The 13,546-nt window shown below is 63.6% G+C and overlaps 1 protein-coding gene across 1 annotated transcript in view; it reads right to left on the bottom strand.

The window, feature by feature from the left end:
• The window catches only part of SBF1 (SET binding factor 1), a 62,028-nt gene that overhangs the window by 13,398 nt on the left and 35,084 nt on the right, over positions 1-13,546 (bottom strand). Inside the window, exons 5-21 of the mRNA XM_032196880.1 lie at positions 12,206-12,316; positions 10,345-10,368; positions 9,450-9,555; positions 9,020-9,152; positions 7,693-7,801; positions 6,651-6,764; positions 5,918-5,995; positions 5,319-5,432; positions 4,033-4,161; positions 3,696-3,794; positions 2,925-3,129; positions 2,468-2,580; positions 1,839-1,988; positions 1,638-1,706; positions 1,045-1,203; positions 599-858; positions 188-360 (exon numbers count right to left, since the gene is read on the bottom strand). Coding sequence (XP_032052771.1) covers positions 188-360; positions 599-858; positions 1,045-1,203; positions 1,638-1,706; positions 1,839-1,988; positions 2,468-2,580; positions 2,925-3,129; positions 3,696-3,794; positions 4,033-4,161; positions 5,319-5,432; positions 5,918-5,995; positions 6,651-6,764; positions 7,693-7,801; positions 9,020-9,152; positions 9,450-9,555; positions 10,345-10,368; positions 12,206-12,316 — 2,146 coding nt within the window. The remainder of the gene's footprint in view (positions 1-187; positions 361-598; positions 859-1,044; positions 1,204-1,637; positions 1,707-1,838; positions 1,989-2,467; positions 2,581-2,924; positions 3,130-3,695; positions 3,795-4,032; positions 4,162-5,318; positions 5,433-5,917; positions 5,996-6,650; positions 6,765-7,692; positions 7,802-9,019; positions 9,153-9,449; positions 9,556-10,344; positions 10,369-12,205; positions 12,317-13,546) is intronic.

The raw sequence follows: 13,546 nt of genomic DNA, 5'->3' as shown, positions 1-13,546 counted from the left end.
AAGTTAGGGACCACGAGCAACTCGTTAGCTCACACACTCCCCAGTGACCTGCCCCTAGCACTGAGTGCTCCTCTTTCGCCCTTCTTGCTGCTTCTTTCAGAATCCCCTGGTGAGCAGACCCCAGCTGCTCAGGAAGGGTCCTGCAGTGGGATCACGCAGCCGCCCGCCCCCCGGCAGAGCTCATTACCAGGGATCATGACGTGCAGCCCCTTGAGGTGCTCGTTGGTGACGCCGCTCTCCGTGCAGACTTTGTCCACGAAGCGGTTGATGAATCGCACCACGTAGTTGGCCACATCGGAGCTCTCGGCGTCCTCGAAGCCACTCTCTGTGTCATAGCTCTCAGCCACGCTGCCAGCGATGCTGCCGTACAGAAGCAGAGAAGATTTAGCTTGGAGCACGTCTCCCCACTGCCACAACCACAGCAGGAGGCCCCTGCCCACGCCAGGCAGAGTCCTAAGGAGTCTTCATCCCTCTTCATATGAACCCAGGGGTTCCACCCTTGACATGAAACAGCCCTGGGCAGTGCAACCTGCACCAATCCTGCCTCGCAGCCCAGGTATGGTGCCAAGGTGTGCTCTCGGCACCGTGCCCCGTGTACCTGTTGGTGACCAGGCTGTTGCTGACACTCTCCACGTCCCCCAGCCCGGAGCTGCGCAGCAGGCGGTTCTTGCTGGTGTCAAGAGGCAGCAGCAGGTAGCTCATGCGGTTGGCGTAGTGGATGGCCTGGCTGAACACGGTGCTCTCCTCCTTCTGGATCAGCTCCTGCTGTTTCTCTCGGCTCATGGTGGGCCAGAGTCTCAGCTGCTCTGACGCTATCTCGAGGGCAGACTTGGCTTCCTGCGGCTCCTCCGTGCTCTCCTGAAGGAGGAGAAGGACGTGTCAGAGGTCTGCATGGACAGGAGACCTGCCAGCCTTCACCACGCTGCCCCCAGAGCAGCCTCCAGCAGCAGGCTGCAGTCCCTCGTCCGTCTCCATCAGCCTGTGGACCTAGGGGGGCTGCTTCCATGCAGCTGCTCTGCGGGAAGCCCGACACCACCACCTCACCTCCTCCGTGTGGTTCTCCTCGTTGCTGTCCAGGTACAGGGCTCGGATGTGGTTCTGCACATCGCAGTAGAACATCGCCTCCCAGAACTGGATGTTGGTCCACACCACGTGCTCCTGCACACAGCTGTAGGCAAACTGCGTGATGCCCGGGCCCAGTTTCTGAGGAAGCAGAAGACAGAAGCTGCATGCAGACACGGCCTTCGTGGAGCCTCTCCTCCCCAGCTAACCCCTTCTCTCGCCTGTGCCCTTGGGCAGGCAGGAGGGCCGCTTGGATCAGAGCTCCTCCAAGCATTCCTTGCAAACTCTTCTCAGATTTGCTCAGCACTGACCCAGGGCCCAACAGAGATGGGTTTTGGAAGGCAGAATCGATCAGGTGTTGGGACAGGCTGCCCAGGGAAGTGGTGGTCTCCAACCCCAGAGGTATTTAAGAGATTTGTGGACGTGGCACTAAGGGACACGGTATAGCGATGGCACTCAGTGTGCCACATCGATGGTTGGACTCGATGATCCTGAAGGTTTTCTCCAGCCTAGATGGTTCTGTGACCTCAGCCCAGCCTGACTACAGCAGGCATCAGGGCACTGCGGGTACTCACTCGGCAGAAAGCAGTGACCAGCGGCAAGAGAGCAGCTGCGATCCCGTGCTCGTCCATGGCCGTGCAGTCCTGGGGGAGGGAACAGAGCTCAGGGGAGGATTCAGAGACACCCCGAGGTAGCTGAACCCTGCACGATGACGCCTCCCCCAGCAGGACACGCTCTCCTTCCTGAGGGCTGTGCTCCCCCAGCCCCTCTCCTACCTGCAGGCAGCAGTTCATCATGCGGACTACGAAGTCGAACTGCTGGTGGTCCAGCACGGCCCGGTTCTGCTGCACGTGCAGGTTCAGCTCCTGGGTCAGGCAGTGCCGGGCTGCTCGGCCCTTCATGGCTCGCAGCACGGCAGGGAAGAGCTGCGGGAGGAGAGCAGGAAGATGGGGCCCAGCTGAGCTCTGGGGGACGGTGAGGTCAAGGGCAGCCCCCGAGGAGAGGTGCAGGAGGGGCTTCAGGTTCTGGCTGTGTGGGCTGACACCACGTTGTCTGCATGCAGCTGATGTGATGTGGGTGCAAAGCAGAGCATCCCCAGCAGGAGCACAGCTCGGGGGGGCTCCCTGCTCAGCAAGGCTGGGGGTAGGACCCCAGCCCGGCCACCTCCGTGGGACAGACCCTGAGGGGCACTGGGAGACCCTGGTGCAATGGAGGGATCAGCCAACGGCCCAGGGACAGAGCAGGGAGGAACAGGGCTGCGAGAACAAGTGCCCACAGGGCAACTGAGCTGCTCAGCAGAGCTCTGGAGAGAGGCATGGAGAGGCCTCCCCAGCCCACCACGGAGGAGAAGCAGCAACCTTAGTGCCCTCCCCTCAACCAGCAGCTCCTGGCGAGCCCCCCTCACCTTTTTGGCTTCTAACATCTTGTTCTCGAAGACGTAGGAGATGCAGTTCCTGACCACCTCCAGGCGCCGGGCGCTGTTGGCCAGGGCGTTGCCGTTTCGCTCCAGGATGGCAGCTGGGGAGAGAGCGCACTGTCAGCTTGGGCAGGGCAGGGCAGGGCCGTCACCCCAGGGTGGGGGGCGAGGGGTGTCCCCAAGGCTCTGCTGGAGGAATCCTGCAGGGTCTGCAGCTGCTCCCTCATGCTGGCTCCAGCCCAGGGACCTCCAAGCTGGGGTCAGCTAACGGGGACAGCGCAGCCGCTCAGCCAGGAGGCAGAACTGCCCACATTTTGCTCGCACGGGACCCTCAGACACGTCGCAGTGCAGAAGTGAGGTGGCACCCCGAGAGTGGCACTGCCACAGGGAGCTCCTCCCGAGCAGGGCTGCTCACTGCAGGGACAGGAGCTGTGCGCACACCTACCGATGGGGGGGCCCGACGGCACCATGCACTTCTTCTCCGCCTTCACAGCAGGAGGGGCTGTCTGCAGCTTGGCCGTGGCCTGGTCGATGATCCACTGCACCGTGCCCTCATCCAGGCGGGGAAAAGGCTTCTGGTGGAGGCGCAGGTGGCAGCCCTCCGTGGGCTTCTGCACCTTGTGCATGGTCACTGCGGGGTACGGGTTCTCCTGGCACAGCAAAGGCAGGTTTTTTTCAGGCATGGGGAAGTCGTGTCCCCTCCCGGAGCAGGAGGCTCAGAAAGGCATTTCTGCAACCCCTGCTCCTCTCCTCCTCTCCCAGAAGGTGCTGTACAGCCCCCCGGACCTGCAGTCCTGAGTCCTTAGTTAGAGTGCCATCGTGCTCTGCTCTCAGGAGCTGCAAGGACAGCACTCTGGCCCTGAACCCAGCAGCGAGCAGAAAGCCATTCAGGAGGGCTGAAATGCCCAAGGGGCTCTCAGGGCTCTGCTCTGCTCTCGGAAGACCTCAGCAGGTCTGTCCTGTGCCACACAACACCTGCATCAGCTGGCCAGCTGCTCCAGAGCAAAGGAAGTGCCTGATGGCCAGGCCACCCCAAAAGAAGGGCTCCTGCTCCCAGGACAGACACCTTCGGGTGTCCTGCCACACCTAACAGTGCAGGGCAGGATGGAACAGCACCGCCAGCACCAGCTCACAGTAACACGCGTGGAGGGGGGGCAGGCTGACCGGGGCTATGACCCAGGTTCCCATCAGTTCCCCTCCAGTGCTCAGGACTCACATTTTTGTAAAGTTTCTCTGCCAGCTCCTTGATGTGCCGCAGGATTTTCTGCTTGTTCCCCTCTTCTGCACGCATGCGCTTCACTTCATAAGCAACGAGCTGGAAGGAGGAGAGGTGGGTGAGAGGAGCAGCAGCCCGCTGGGCAGGATCCCACCGCCCTCCCCGTGTCCCAGCTCCGTCCCCAGAAGCTGCCAGGCCGGGCTCAGCACCGCAGCCAAGCGTCGAGGCAGATCCCCAGCCCGTGCCGTGGGATGGAGCACGTCCCCCCCGTTCCCACCCGTTTCCAGCGCGGGTGGCACGGTGCGGGGTGCCGGCAGGGACCCGGGGAGCTGCTCACCTCATCAAACAGGTCGATGGCACGGTACGGAGCACCCCTCTCGGTCACAAAGCCCGCGAACGCCATGCCCTCCAGCACCTTGGTGAGGAAGTCGTCCTCCGTCAGCCCCCGCTGCCCCAGGAAGGCTGCCTGCAACAGGGAAATGTGGAGCCGTCAGCAGCACGTGGGGCTCCCTGCTCCCCCAGCACCCTCACCCACCCGGTGAGCTGCTGGGAGCAGGGCTGCAGGGTGCTACAAGCAGTCAGCGTGGCTATTTGGGCAAGAATGGGATGTTTCTGAGATGCTGCTGTGGCCAGAGCAGCCAAATGAGCAGGGTTCAGGCTATTTTGTACCACACGCAGCTGCTGCACGTGATGGTTTTATGAAGTGGAGGTTCGTTATGCTTCCTAAGCCCTATGGCTGTTTTACCAAGGTAAAGGTAAAAAGTGAAGTTTTTCTTGGTTTTACGGCGTGCTTATAGTTTTATGGAACACATGAATCTTTGTCAGCAATAAACGTTTACGGAGCATTAAAAAAATCATTCAAAACCTGTAAGAACACGCTGGCCACGCTGAGCCGCAGCGCCCGAATCCCTCTGCTCTCTGTCTGTTGTCTTCTCCTCTGCTTGGTCTCCCCACGGACCCCCAAACACCTCGAATATTTTCCTTTTCTCCCTGCCCTGCGCTTGCCAACAGCCCCAAGGCACCTGGAGCAGCCGGCCCTGCCTGCCTCCTCTCCCCAGGCTCTGCTTCCTTTGCCCAGACTTTAAGATTTTCCCTGAACTTCCTGGGTTTCAGAAAACCCACAGCTCCAGGCTGTGACGTGAGGGATGCCCTCTGTAAGCCTCTGCACGACACCAGGTACAGGAACGTCAGCTGTGGTGCACCTGACATCGTGTGGGCACCAACAGGGAAATGGTATCAGACCCGTGGGACCTCGGGATTCCCAAGGACAAACACGGGATGCAGGTGGAGCTGGCAGGGGTGCAGGGCAGGCACCTGCTGGCAACGCAGCTCTTTATTGCTAGATGCAGCTGCATTTGTGCAAACCTTCCCACAGATTAACCCCCCAGCCTTAATTCAACCCATTTGGTGAGGAGTTTATCCACAGACCTACAACGCAGCCTGAAAAAATAACTCTGCTGTGCGGGCACAAGGCACTGGGGCAGGAGGAGCAGAGTCCCTGCAGCACCACATCCCCTGCCCATCCCCTGCCTGTCTCCTGCCCGTCCCCTGCCCACCCCTCCTGGCTGAGCCCCCAGGTTTCCTGCCCTCCCACCACCCCGCGTGCTCCTGTCCTGGCCGTACCTTGTGGAAGCGGATGACGGGCTCGGGATGGATGCGGATGATGTGCAGGCACCAGCGATAGCCCTGCAGCAGCTGTGCAAACAAGCGAAGGAAGACGGCCCGGATCTCCTTGTCCTGCGAACAGGGACACAGCGCGGTCAGTGGGGCGAGGAGCAGCCAGCAAGCGGGGCAGAAGTTTCCACCCAAGATCCGAGCCACGTGTCTGGCTCGGCCTCTGCTGAGCGGGGCAGGAAACCCAAAGGTTCAAGGGAAAAGGGAGAGGCAGACGGGTCCCCCGTGCTCTGCCCTTCACAGTGTCCCTGACACCGCACACAGAGGAAGGAGCTCGCAGCCCCGGGACCCCAGGTGCTGCTCCCAGCAGGGCAGTGCTGCACAGCAAGTGCTGAGCCCCCTCTGGCAGTGCTGCTGGCTCCGGGTCGGAGCACGTCCTGGGGCTGGGGGCAGCGTGCTGAGCCCCCACCCGCAGAGGCAGCGGTGCTGAGCGTGGGGCAGCCTGCTCTGTGCCAGCCTGCTCTGTGCCAGCCTGCTCCGTGCCCACGCAGAGCGGTGCCCGCAGGGGCTCTCTGCTCCTGCACCTCCCCTCTTCCCACTGCACTCACCTGCATTTTGAGAGAAGAGGCAGACACGGTGGAAGGGGGGAAGGCGAGATCTGCCACCTCCAGCTCCGGGTCCAAGACCTGCAGAGACAGGGCACAAAGCATGCTCGAGCCCGCGGGGATTGGATCTGTCCTCCCAGCCGGGCACGGAGCAGCAGCGCTCCCCGGGAGCCCGGCAGGACCCACGGACGAGGTGTGAGGGGCTCAAAACCTGCAGCCACCAGCCATCAGACCCCCCCTCTGCTGTGCCACGGGCTCCCCATGGCTGGATGGATGCAGCAGCCCAGGGACAGCTCAGCGGCTGCCTCTCCAGCCCCACGTCCTTGTCACAGCCAGGGAAACGCGTGCCACGGGGGGGCTCACACTGTAGCAGAGCTCGGCCCCTCTCCCCCCGGCCCCAGGCCAAGGCTCCCAGCCTTTGTTTGCCTGCGCTGTCCCGGGCACGCACTCGCACGGCCGGCAGGCTCTGGGAACGCGCTAGCAGCCAGAAAAGCAGCTTCAGGGCTGCAGCTGCTTCCTGCCCCAGGGCTGGGAGCCAGCCACCTGATTCCCAGAAACCTTTGGCAGAGGAGCCCCCTGCAGCCCTGCCACGCAGCAGAGGCCATCAGGAGCAGGAAAGGTCCCGTGCGGCGTGGCCAGGGGGGTCCCGAGGCAGGAGCCCTGCCCTCAGCTCCGCTCTGCCCGCTGCCCCCGCGCTCCCCCAGGCCTGGAGGTGCGGAGACGCCGCGGCACTCACCATGGAGAGGGCTTCCCGGGTCTGCTGGAGCAGCGGCTCGGGGAGCAGGGAGATGTGCACGCACTCGGGGACGTTCACTGTCCCACCATCCAGGTCTGCGATAACAACGTCCAGCTGCAAGGGGGGGGACAGGCATGAGAGGGGGCCACGGGGAGCTAACGGGGAAGGAGCCCGGCCAAAGGGAGGCCCTCGGGAACCCCAGCTCGTCTCCTCTCCGTCTTCTGCAAGCCCAGAGCACTCTGGCTTTCAGCAGCAATGTTCCCCTACCCACTATCACTGCACCCAGATATTTGCACTACAACGGCTGGAACAATCCCAGCACTGCCCGCACCCCGCTGCACAGAGCCCACGGCAACGGCACCCAGGAAACAGGGGGCAAGCTGGGTCTGAGGGAGCAGCAGGGGAGGAAAGCTGGCAGAAGAGGGATGAAGAGGGACGCAGCCCTGCTCAGGAGGCTGGGTCACTAAAACTGGCTTTGTGGGATCAGACTCCTCAGCTGGCTGAGAGGTCTCATGGAGAACACAGACACCGACGCCAGCCCCAGCTCGTCCACCGCCCCGCTTAGCCCAAACGGCACTTCCCAGCTCGTTCGGGAGGCTGCACAAAAGCTTGTTTCAGTTTGGATCAGGCTCATTATGCTTTGATTTAATTCAGTTTCTGCACTGAAGGCTGTCAGGCTGAAGTGCCAACACAGCCTCTTGGACCAGAGCTGCCAGCTGAGTTCCAAACTCCAGCCCTCAGTTAACCCAGGCACTGCTGGCCGGCTGGAGACATAAGCCCTGCCCAGGCAGCCCCAGGAAGCCCCTGGGAGCCCCAGGTAGCCCCAAACAGCCCCAGGTAGCCCCAAGCAGCCCCCCTGGCTTGTGGCCGAGCTGCCTGGCCAGGACAGCACGCCGGGTGCAAGCTGGGTGCTCAGCCTGCTGAGCCAGGCGCCTTTTGGGGCCGTTTTCTCTCTGGGACCCCTGGTACACAGCCCCACTGCTTCCCCTAGACCAGTCCCCGCTCCCAGCCCCCCCAGGACAGGGCAGGGGGGGGTCCTCACCAGCTCCTGGGTCTCTGACTGGAAGATGGAGTGGACTCCGATGATGAAAGGTGTCGGCGTGCTCAGCACCTCCAGGAGCTGCGCAGGCAGGATGGGCACGTACGTGAAACTGCAAGCAGAAAAAGCAGGAAAGCTGTGAAATCGCTGCAGGCGGTGCAGCCCCGCTGGGTGCCCAGCTCCTGACCCCCCCACGCAGCCCCCCGGCAGAGCAGAGCCCACCAGCCTGGCTCTGCTGCCAGGAGCACACTGGTGTGTCCCTGAGCAGGGTTTGTGAGCTAGGACATGAGGAGGCAGCACAGCGACCTGCCCCCATCCTCTCTCTGTTCCCTGGTAGCCGATGGTCCCCCCCCCTGCAGGACAGAGCTGTGGGGTGCCGCGTTCCCAGCCAAGCAGATTTTCGTCTGCCACTGTCAGCCCCCGAGGCAACACACGTCTCACAGCTCTGCGAGGTTCCTGAGTGCTTGTGGACACAGACCAGGATCGTTCCCTGGCCCTGGAGTCACAGCCCAAGTCTGGCTGGGGGAAAGGTTCCCAGCACCGCGACTGCAATCCAGCAGAAAGCTTTCCTTGGACTGCAGACAGCCCCTCTGCAGCCTGGGAACACGGCAGGCCAGGGTGGAAACAGCTCGACAGGAGCTGGCAGCCACAAGAGCTGGGATGTGGGGATGTGCAGCTAGCGGGCGGGCTGGGGGCTGCGTCCCCACGGCCCCAGGAGGGCGAGCAGGGTGCCGGCTGTCCCACGGGACACTGGAAACAGCTCTGTGTGCGTGTGCCCCGTCCTGGGGGCAGGATCTGCCCCGCGGGTCTTTGGAAGCCTCCCAGCACCCAGCCCTGCCCTGTGGGACGCTGGGGCTGGGACTGGGGCCGGGCTGCCCGCAGAAGTGGTGCCCAGGGGCTCAGGGCTCCGCACAGGGGGAGCTACGAGACAGGGGAAGGGAGGAAGGGACGGCCTCCGGGGCACTGCACCCTGCCAGCCCCTCCGAGCACACCCCGGGCTCGCTGCCTGCCCCCAGGGCTATCAGCCCGATTCCCCTGCCCCAGGAAAGGCAGGGCTGGGAAGCTCACAGCCCTTCGCTGCTGGGGGCACCCGGGGAGTTTCACTGCTGCGCACACCAGAGGCTCCAGGAGGGGAGCTGTGAGCACAGCCAAGAACAAATCCCTCCCGTTGCCCACGCTGCGTTCACCTGCCCCACGCTGGCAATGCCCCGGAGGCGGTGATCCACCAGCCAGGGCACGGAGCGAGGGGGTGGCAAATGCCTGGCTGGTCGTGGTGCCCCTGCTGCCCCCAGCTCTGCGGAGGGCTCGGGGAGCAGGGCGCTTCCCTCACCTGTACTTGAGGGGGAACATGAGGGCCAGGAGAGCCCGGCAGGCGTCGGTGAGCCTCTGGTAGCTGCTGGAGAGAAACAGGATCTTGTGTTCAGTAAGCGCCGCGCAGAAGAGATAGAGCACGTTGGTGATCCCTGGGGAGGAAGGGAGAGAAGAGCACTCAGGAACGAGGGCTGTGCCCCAGAACGGCCCCTTACAGCCCACCCGGCCCGATCCCACTCCCAGCTCCCAGCTCCATGCCGTGCACAGCGGAGGGGCTGACGTCCTGCAGGGAGCCACTGCTGCAGCAGGGCTCGCTCCAACGGGGCTGCAGCTGGAGCACAGCCCCGAGCCCCCACCCCGGGCTGTGGCCGTGGTGGGAGCTGCAGCCCAGCGCTCTGCTGGCCTTGGCACTGGAGCCGGTGGGAAGGAGGCGCGGGGAGAAGTCTCACCGAGCTGACGGAAGAGCAGGGCCACGCTGCAGCTGCTGACGGGAAGCGAGTCATTGATGGGCATCTGGATCACCTGCCGGTCCCCCGCGCCCAGCGAGATCGTCCTCTGCAAGACAAAGCAGACGTGTCCGGGGCTTGCACCGAGCGAGGGGACAGCGCCGGCAGCAGCCCGAAGCCCTGCACCAGGACCAAGCCCTCGGCAGCACTTGCAGGAGCGGGGCAGAGCCGTGCTGCAGCTCACGAGGGCTCTCCGGGAGCTCCGTGCCCGAGGAGCAGCTCGCTTGCGCCGTGCCCCCCGGTGCCACCAGGCAGGGGCCGCAGCACCAGCTCTGCACCAGCTCTGCGCAGCCCCAGGCGAGGCCACATCCAAGCAGAGCTGGCCCCGCTTGGCTCCTGGGGCAGGGGCTGGGGTGGGCACGCTGGGTGCAGCCCCACGTCTTCTCCCCTGGGGCAATTTTTCCCTGGGCACTGGGAGGCCCCCCAGGTCCTCAGCCTCTCCCCAGAGAGCCGAGGGCAGCCCCGGGTCGCTTTGCTCCTCTCCTTACTCCCCTCCAGGGACACGCTGCTCTGCAGCAGGAGGTTTCGCCACGCGACCCACCTCCCCGCTCAGCTCACGCCACCGCAGCAGCCCAGCAGCCTGCCCCGAACGCTGGGCTGGCCACAAAAAGCACCCCTGACCTGCTCTGCCAGCACAGCAGGCCAGGTTTTCACAACCCCCGGGGGAGGCAGAGCACAGCAGCCCTGCTGCCCGGAGCACAGCCCCAAGCACGGCCAGGGCTCCGTGCCCACGCTGGGGACGGACCCAGCTGCAGGGTGCACGGCCCCCGAGCCCTCCCAGGGCAGGGAGAGGTGGCTGAGGAGCAGACAGACCCGATGAAAGAAGAGGTGTGCGTACCGCTGCTTCGTCGTCCGCGTCAGGCTGAGATAGGGACAGACAGAGATAGCACAGTCAGTTAGAAACACACGGACACAGCCAGGAGAGGGGAGGCACGCACACAGCCACGGAGCAGGGACCCTCAGAGGAGGAGAGGTGCACACGGACAAAGCGAAAGCAGTGAGACTACACGGAGAGCTCCGGGACACAGCTGGGAACGGGTGAAGCACAGGAAGGGAAGCGCCACCAACAAACTGTCCTCCCTGCAGCACGCTGCTCATCCCCACGGCACAGATCCATCCTGCAAGGAGCGGGAGGTGACCAACAACTGTGCCAGAACGCACGGCTCACTGAGCCACAGCATCTCCAGAAACCTCCCGGGTCCGAGGCCTCTCCTCGCCCTGCCTGCTGCTGACAGGCTCCACCTGGGAGGAACCAGACGGAGTCAGCCAGCCCTGGGCAGCTCCTGCAGGAGAGGTGCTGCCCGTTCCCATAGCCGGACGCAGCCTGGGATGCTTGGCACAGCCCCAGCCGCGCAGGTTTTGGCAGCAGATTGCTTCCTGCTCCATCGGAGCGGGGTGTGCCCGGCACGCAGCCCTGCAGAGCTCACCCCCACCAGGACCTGCAGCCTCTGGGCTGTTGGGGCAGCACCAAACTGAGGCTGGGCCAAAAAGTCAGCCCAAGGGGCATTGCTGCCCAGCAGAAAGCACCCACACCAGGAACCTGCACGGGAGCAAGAGCGGCCGTCCCCTAGGGTCCTAGGGTCACGGGTGGTGGCAGAACCTCAGCCTGCAGGCAGCGGGGACCTGCAGCACAGCCAGGGCCTTGCAAAAGCTCCTTCCCCTGGGCGCAGAATTGGACGCTGCCTTTTGCTGAGCAGCTGGAAGCGAAGGCACGGCAGGAACAAGTGCCACAGCCGTGGCGATCGTCCAAGGGTTAGCATGGCAAAACAGCTCCGGGGGGTTGCGCTGCTGTCTCCAAGTGCTTCCAGCCACAGGCTCCAGCTGGGCGCTCTCCACTTTTTCCATCTCCTCGTCAATTAGCCCTTACACCCAGCTGCTGCTGGAGTGGGCCTGCAGCCCAGCTGGCCTTCCTGGAGCAGCAGGAGCAGCACAAGGGGAACGCACGGCTCAGGGGGGAAGGGGAGGCACTTTCTGATGGCCCGCTCTGGGCACAAGCAAGGCTGTTGCTCCTCCAGCCCTGTCCAACAATCACAGACACCGGCCACGCATGGGCACAAGCCAGTGGTTTGAGAAGAGAGCTCCGAGCCATTCATCTAGCAACCAGGAGCCCTGCTTGGCCTGTCTCCCTCGAGCTGGCTCGTCCCCGCTCTCACAGCCGGCCTGTGACCAGCTCTGGAGCAGCTCTCCGTGCAATCAGACAGGCCTGAGTGGAGGAGCAAGACCTCCCTGGTGCAGGGGCAGCCGCAGACCGTGGCAGCTGTTTGCACAGACGGCTCTGCGACCACGCAGCTGGGGTGAGCCCATCCAGCTCTCCCTCCTGCAGGGAGCCACCACAAAGCTGCTTACTCACGGCAAGCGGAGCAGCGAGATGGCCTCAGCTGGTGCAGGAGCTGAGCTGCTCCAAATCACGGAGCTTTGCTGTTTGTACTCAGGAGCACTTGGGAAGGCACCGCGGGCACTACTCAACGCCGTGCCAGCAGCAGTGCCAGCTCGGCAGCAGCCAGCAGGCAGAGCCAGCTGCTGCCTGCAGGCCCAGCAGCCCTGCTCAGCTCAGCCCAGCTCAGCCCAGCTCAGCCCAGCTCAGCCCAGTGCCCAGGATGCAGCCGAGGGGCTGATCCCTGCCCTGTGCCTCCGCTCTGCAGGAGCCGCACGAGGCAGAAGCACGGGGAGGTGGGAGGGGGCACGGGCAGGCAACCCACCTGAGCTCCCCCGGTGATGGGGATGGTACACGTCAGCAGGTTCCCGATGACGTTCTCCAGGGACACGCTCAGTCCGTCCACGTAGATGGTGTAGATCAGGCCCAGGCTGTTCTGCAGAGGGAAGCAGAGCGCGGCTCAGCACCGGCGCAGGGCGCAGCGCGAGGGCCTCCAGCCCGGGCACCGCTCCCTGAGCCTCCCAGTGCCTGTCCCAGACGGGAGCACATCCCGGGACAGCTGAGCCCTGGGTAAAGGGTTTGAGGTCTCCCCTCGAGCTTCCTGCAGTGAGTCCTCGTTGGCAGGGTCGGGACATTCAGCCCGTGCCCAGCCTGCTTCCAGAGGGAGCTGGGGCTCAAGGGCTCCACAGGCAGAGGGGGAGCACTCCTGGTCCCTGTGGAGTTTAACCAAGTCTCATAAAGACCCCAAACAGGGGACAGGGACGAGTCCCCTTGGTCACCGAGGGCTTGTTGGGGCCAGGCTCTGCTCTTCTCACTGCACACACCAAGGAGCCAACATCAGCTCCTGCACAGGGGCACAGGCACGGGGCCGTGTTCAACACATCCTCTGCTGGGACACGAAGAGCCACAGTAATACAAGATATAAAACCAGGAATTCGAGGAATTTGTCTTCAAGGCACTCTGTTTTTTCTCCTCAAACCATCTCTCCGTGTTGGTAGGAAGAGAGGACACCGGCACCGGGCCTTTAGGAGAGAGGTCAGCAAGGGGCAGAGTGAGAAGCGAGTTCCTGTTCCTGCCTGCCCACGGACACACGGACACAGACACACGGACACACGGACACATGGACACATGGACACACGGACACACGGACACATGGACACACGGACACATGGACACACGGACACAGGCAGCCCTGCTGGCCACGCAGCGGAGGGAGCAGGGACCACGACCCCAGCCCAGCATCACGCTGACCTAGGGGGAACAGGACGAGGTCTGGGGCTGTGCAGAGACCCCTTCAGAGACCAGAAGGGGCCGGGACAATGAGCCGTGTGCTGGGGAAGCACCAGGCTGCACTTCAGAGTCATGAAATTCATCCGCTCAACCGAGGGGCAAACCGTGAGGTTTCACCTGTCCCCCTCCTGCTGGGAGGGGCAGGGAGCAGCAAGGATTGCAGCGAACGCCGCTGAAAACAAAACTGCAACAGTGACCCAGCTCCACGGCTCCTCGCAGATCCCAGTGACATTTCTGATCTTCTTGTCGTAGCTTCAGGGGGACACCCCAGGGCCCCAAAGCACAGGAGCTCAGTGCTGCCATGGCTCTCTGCTGCCCTGCAGTCACTGGGGTGGGTAACGCACACGCACGCAGCGCTGACACCAAGCAGCCGGGA

This window comes from Aythya fuligula, chromosome 1 (assembly GCF_009819795.1).
Source record: "Aythya fuligula isolate bAytFul2 chromosome 1, bAytFul2.pri, whole genome shotgun sequence".
NCBI classification, from domain to species: Eukaryota; Metazoa; Chordata; class Aves; order Anseriformes; family Anatidae; genus Aythya; species Aythya fuligula.
This window is presented reverse-complemented; position numbering and strand designations above follow the sequence as displayed.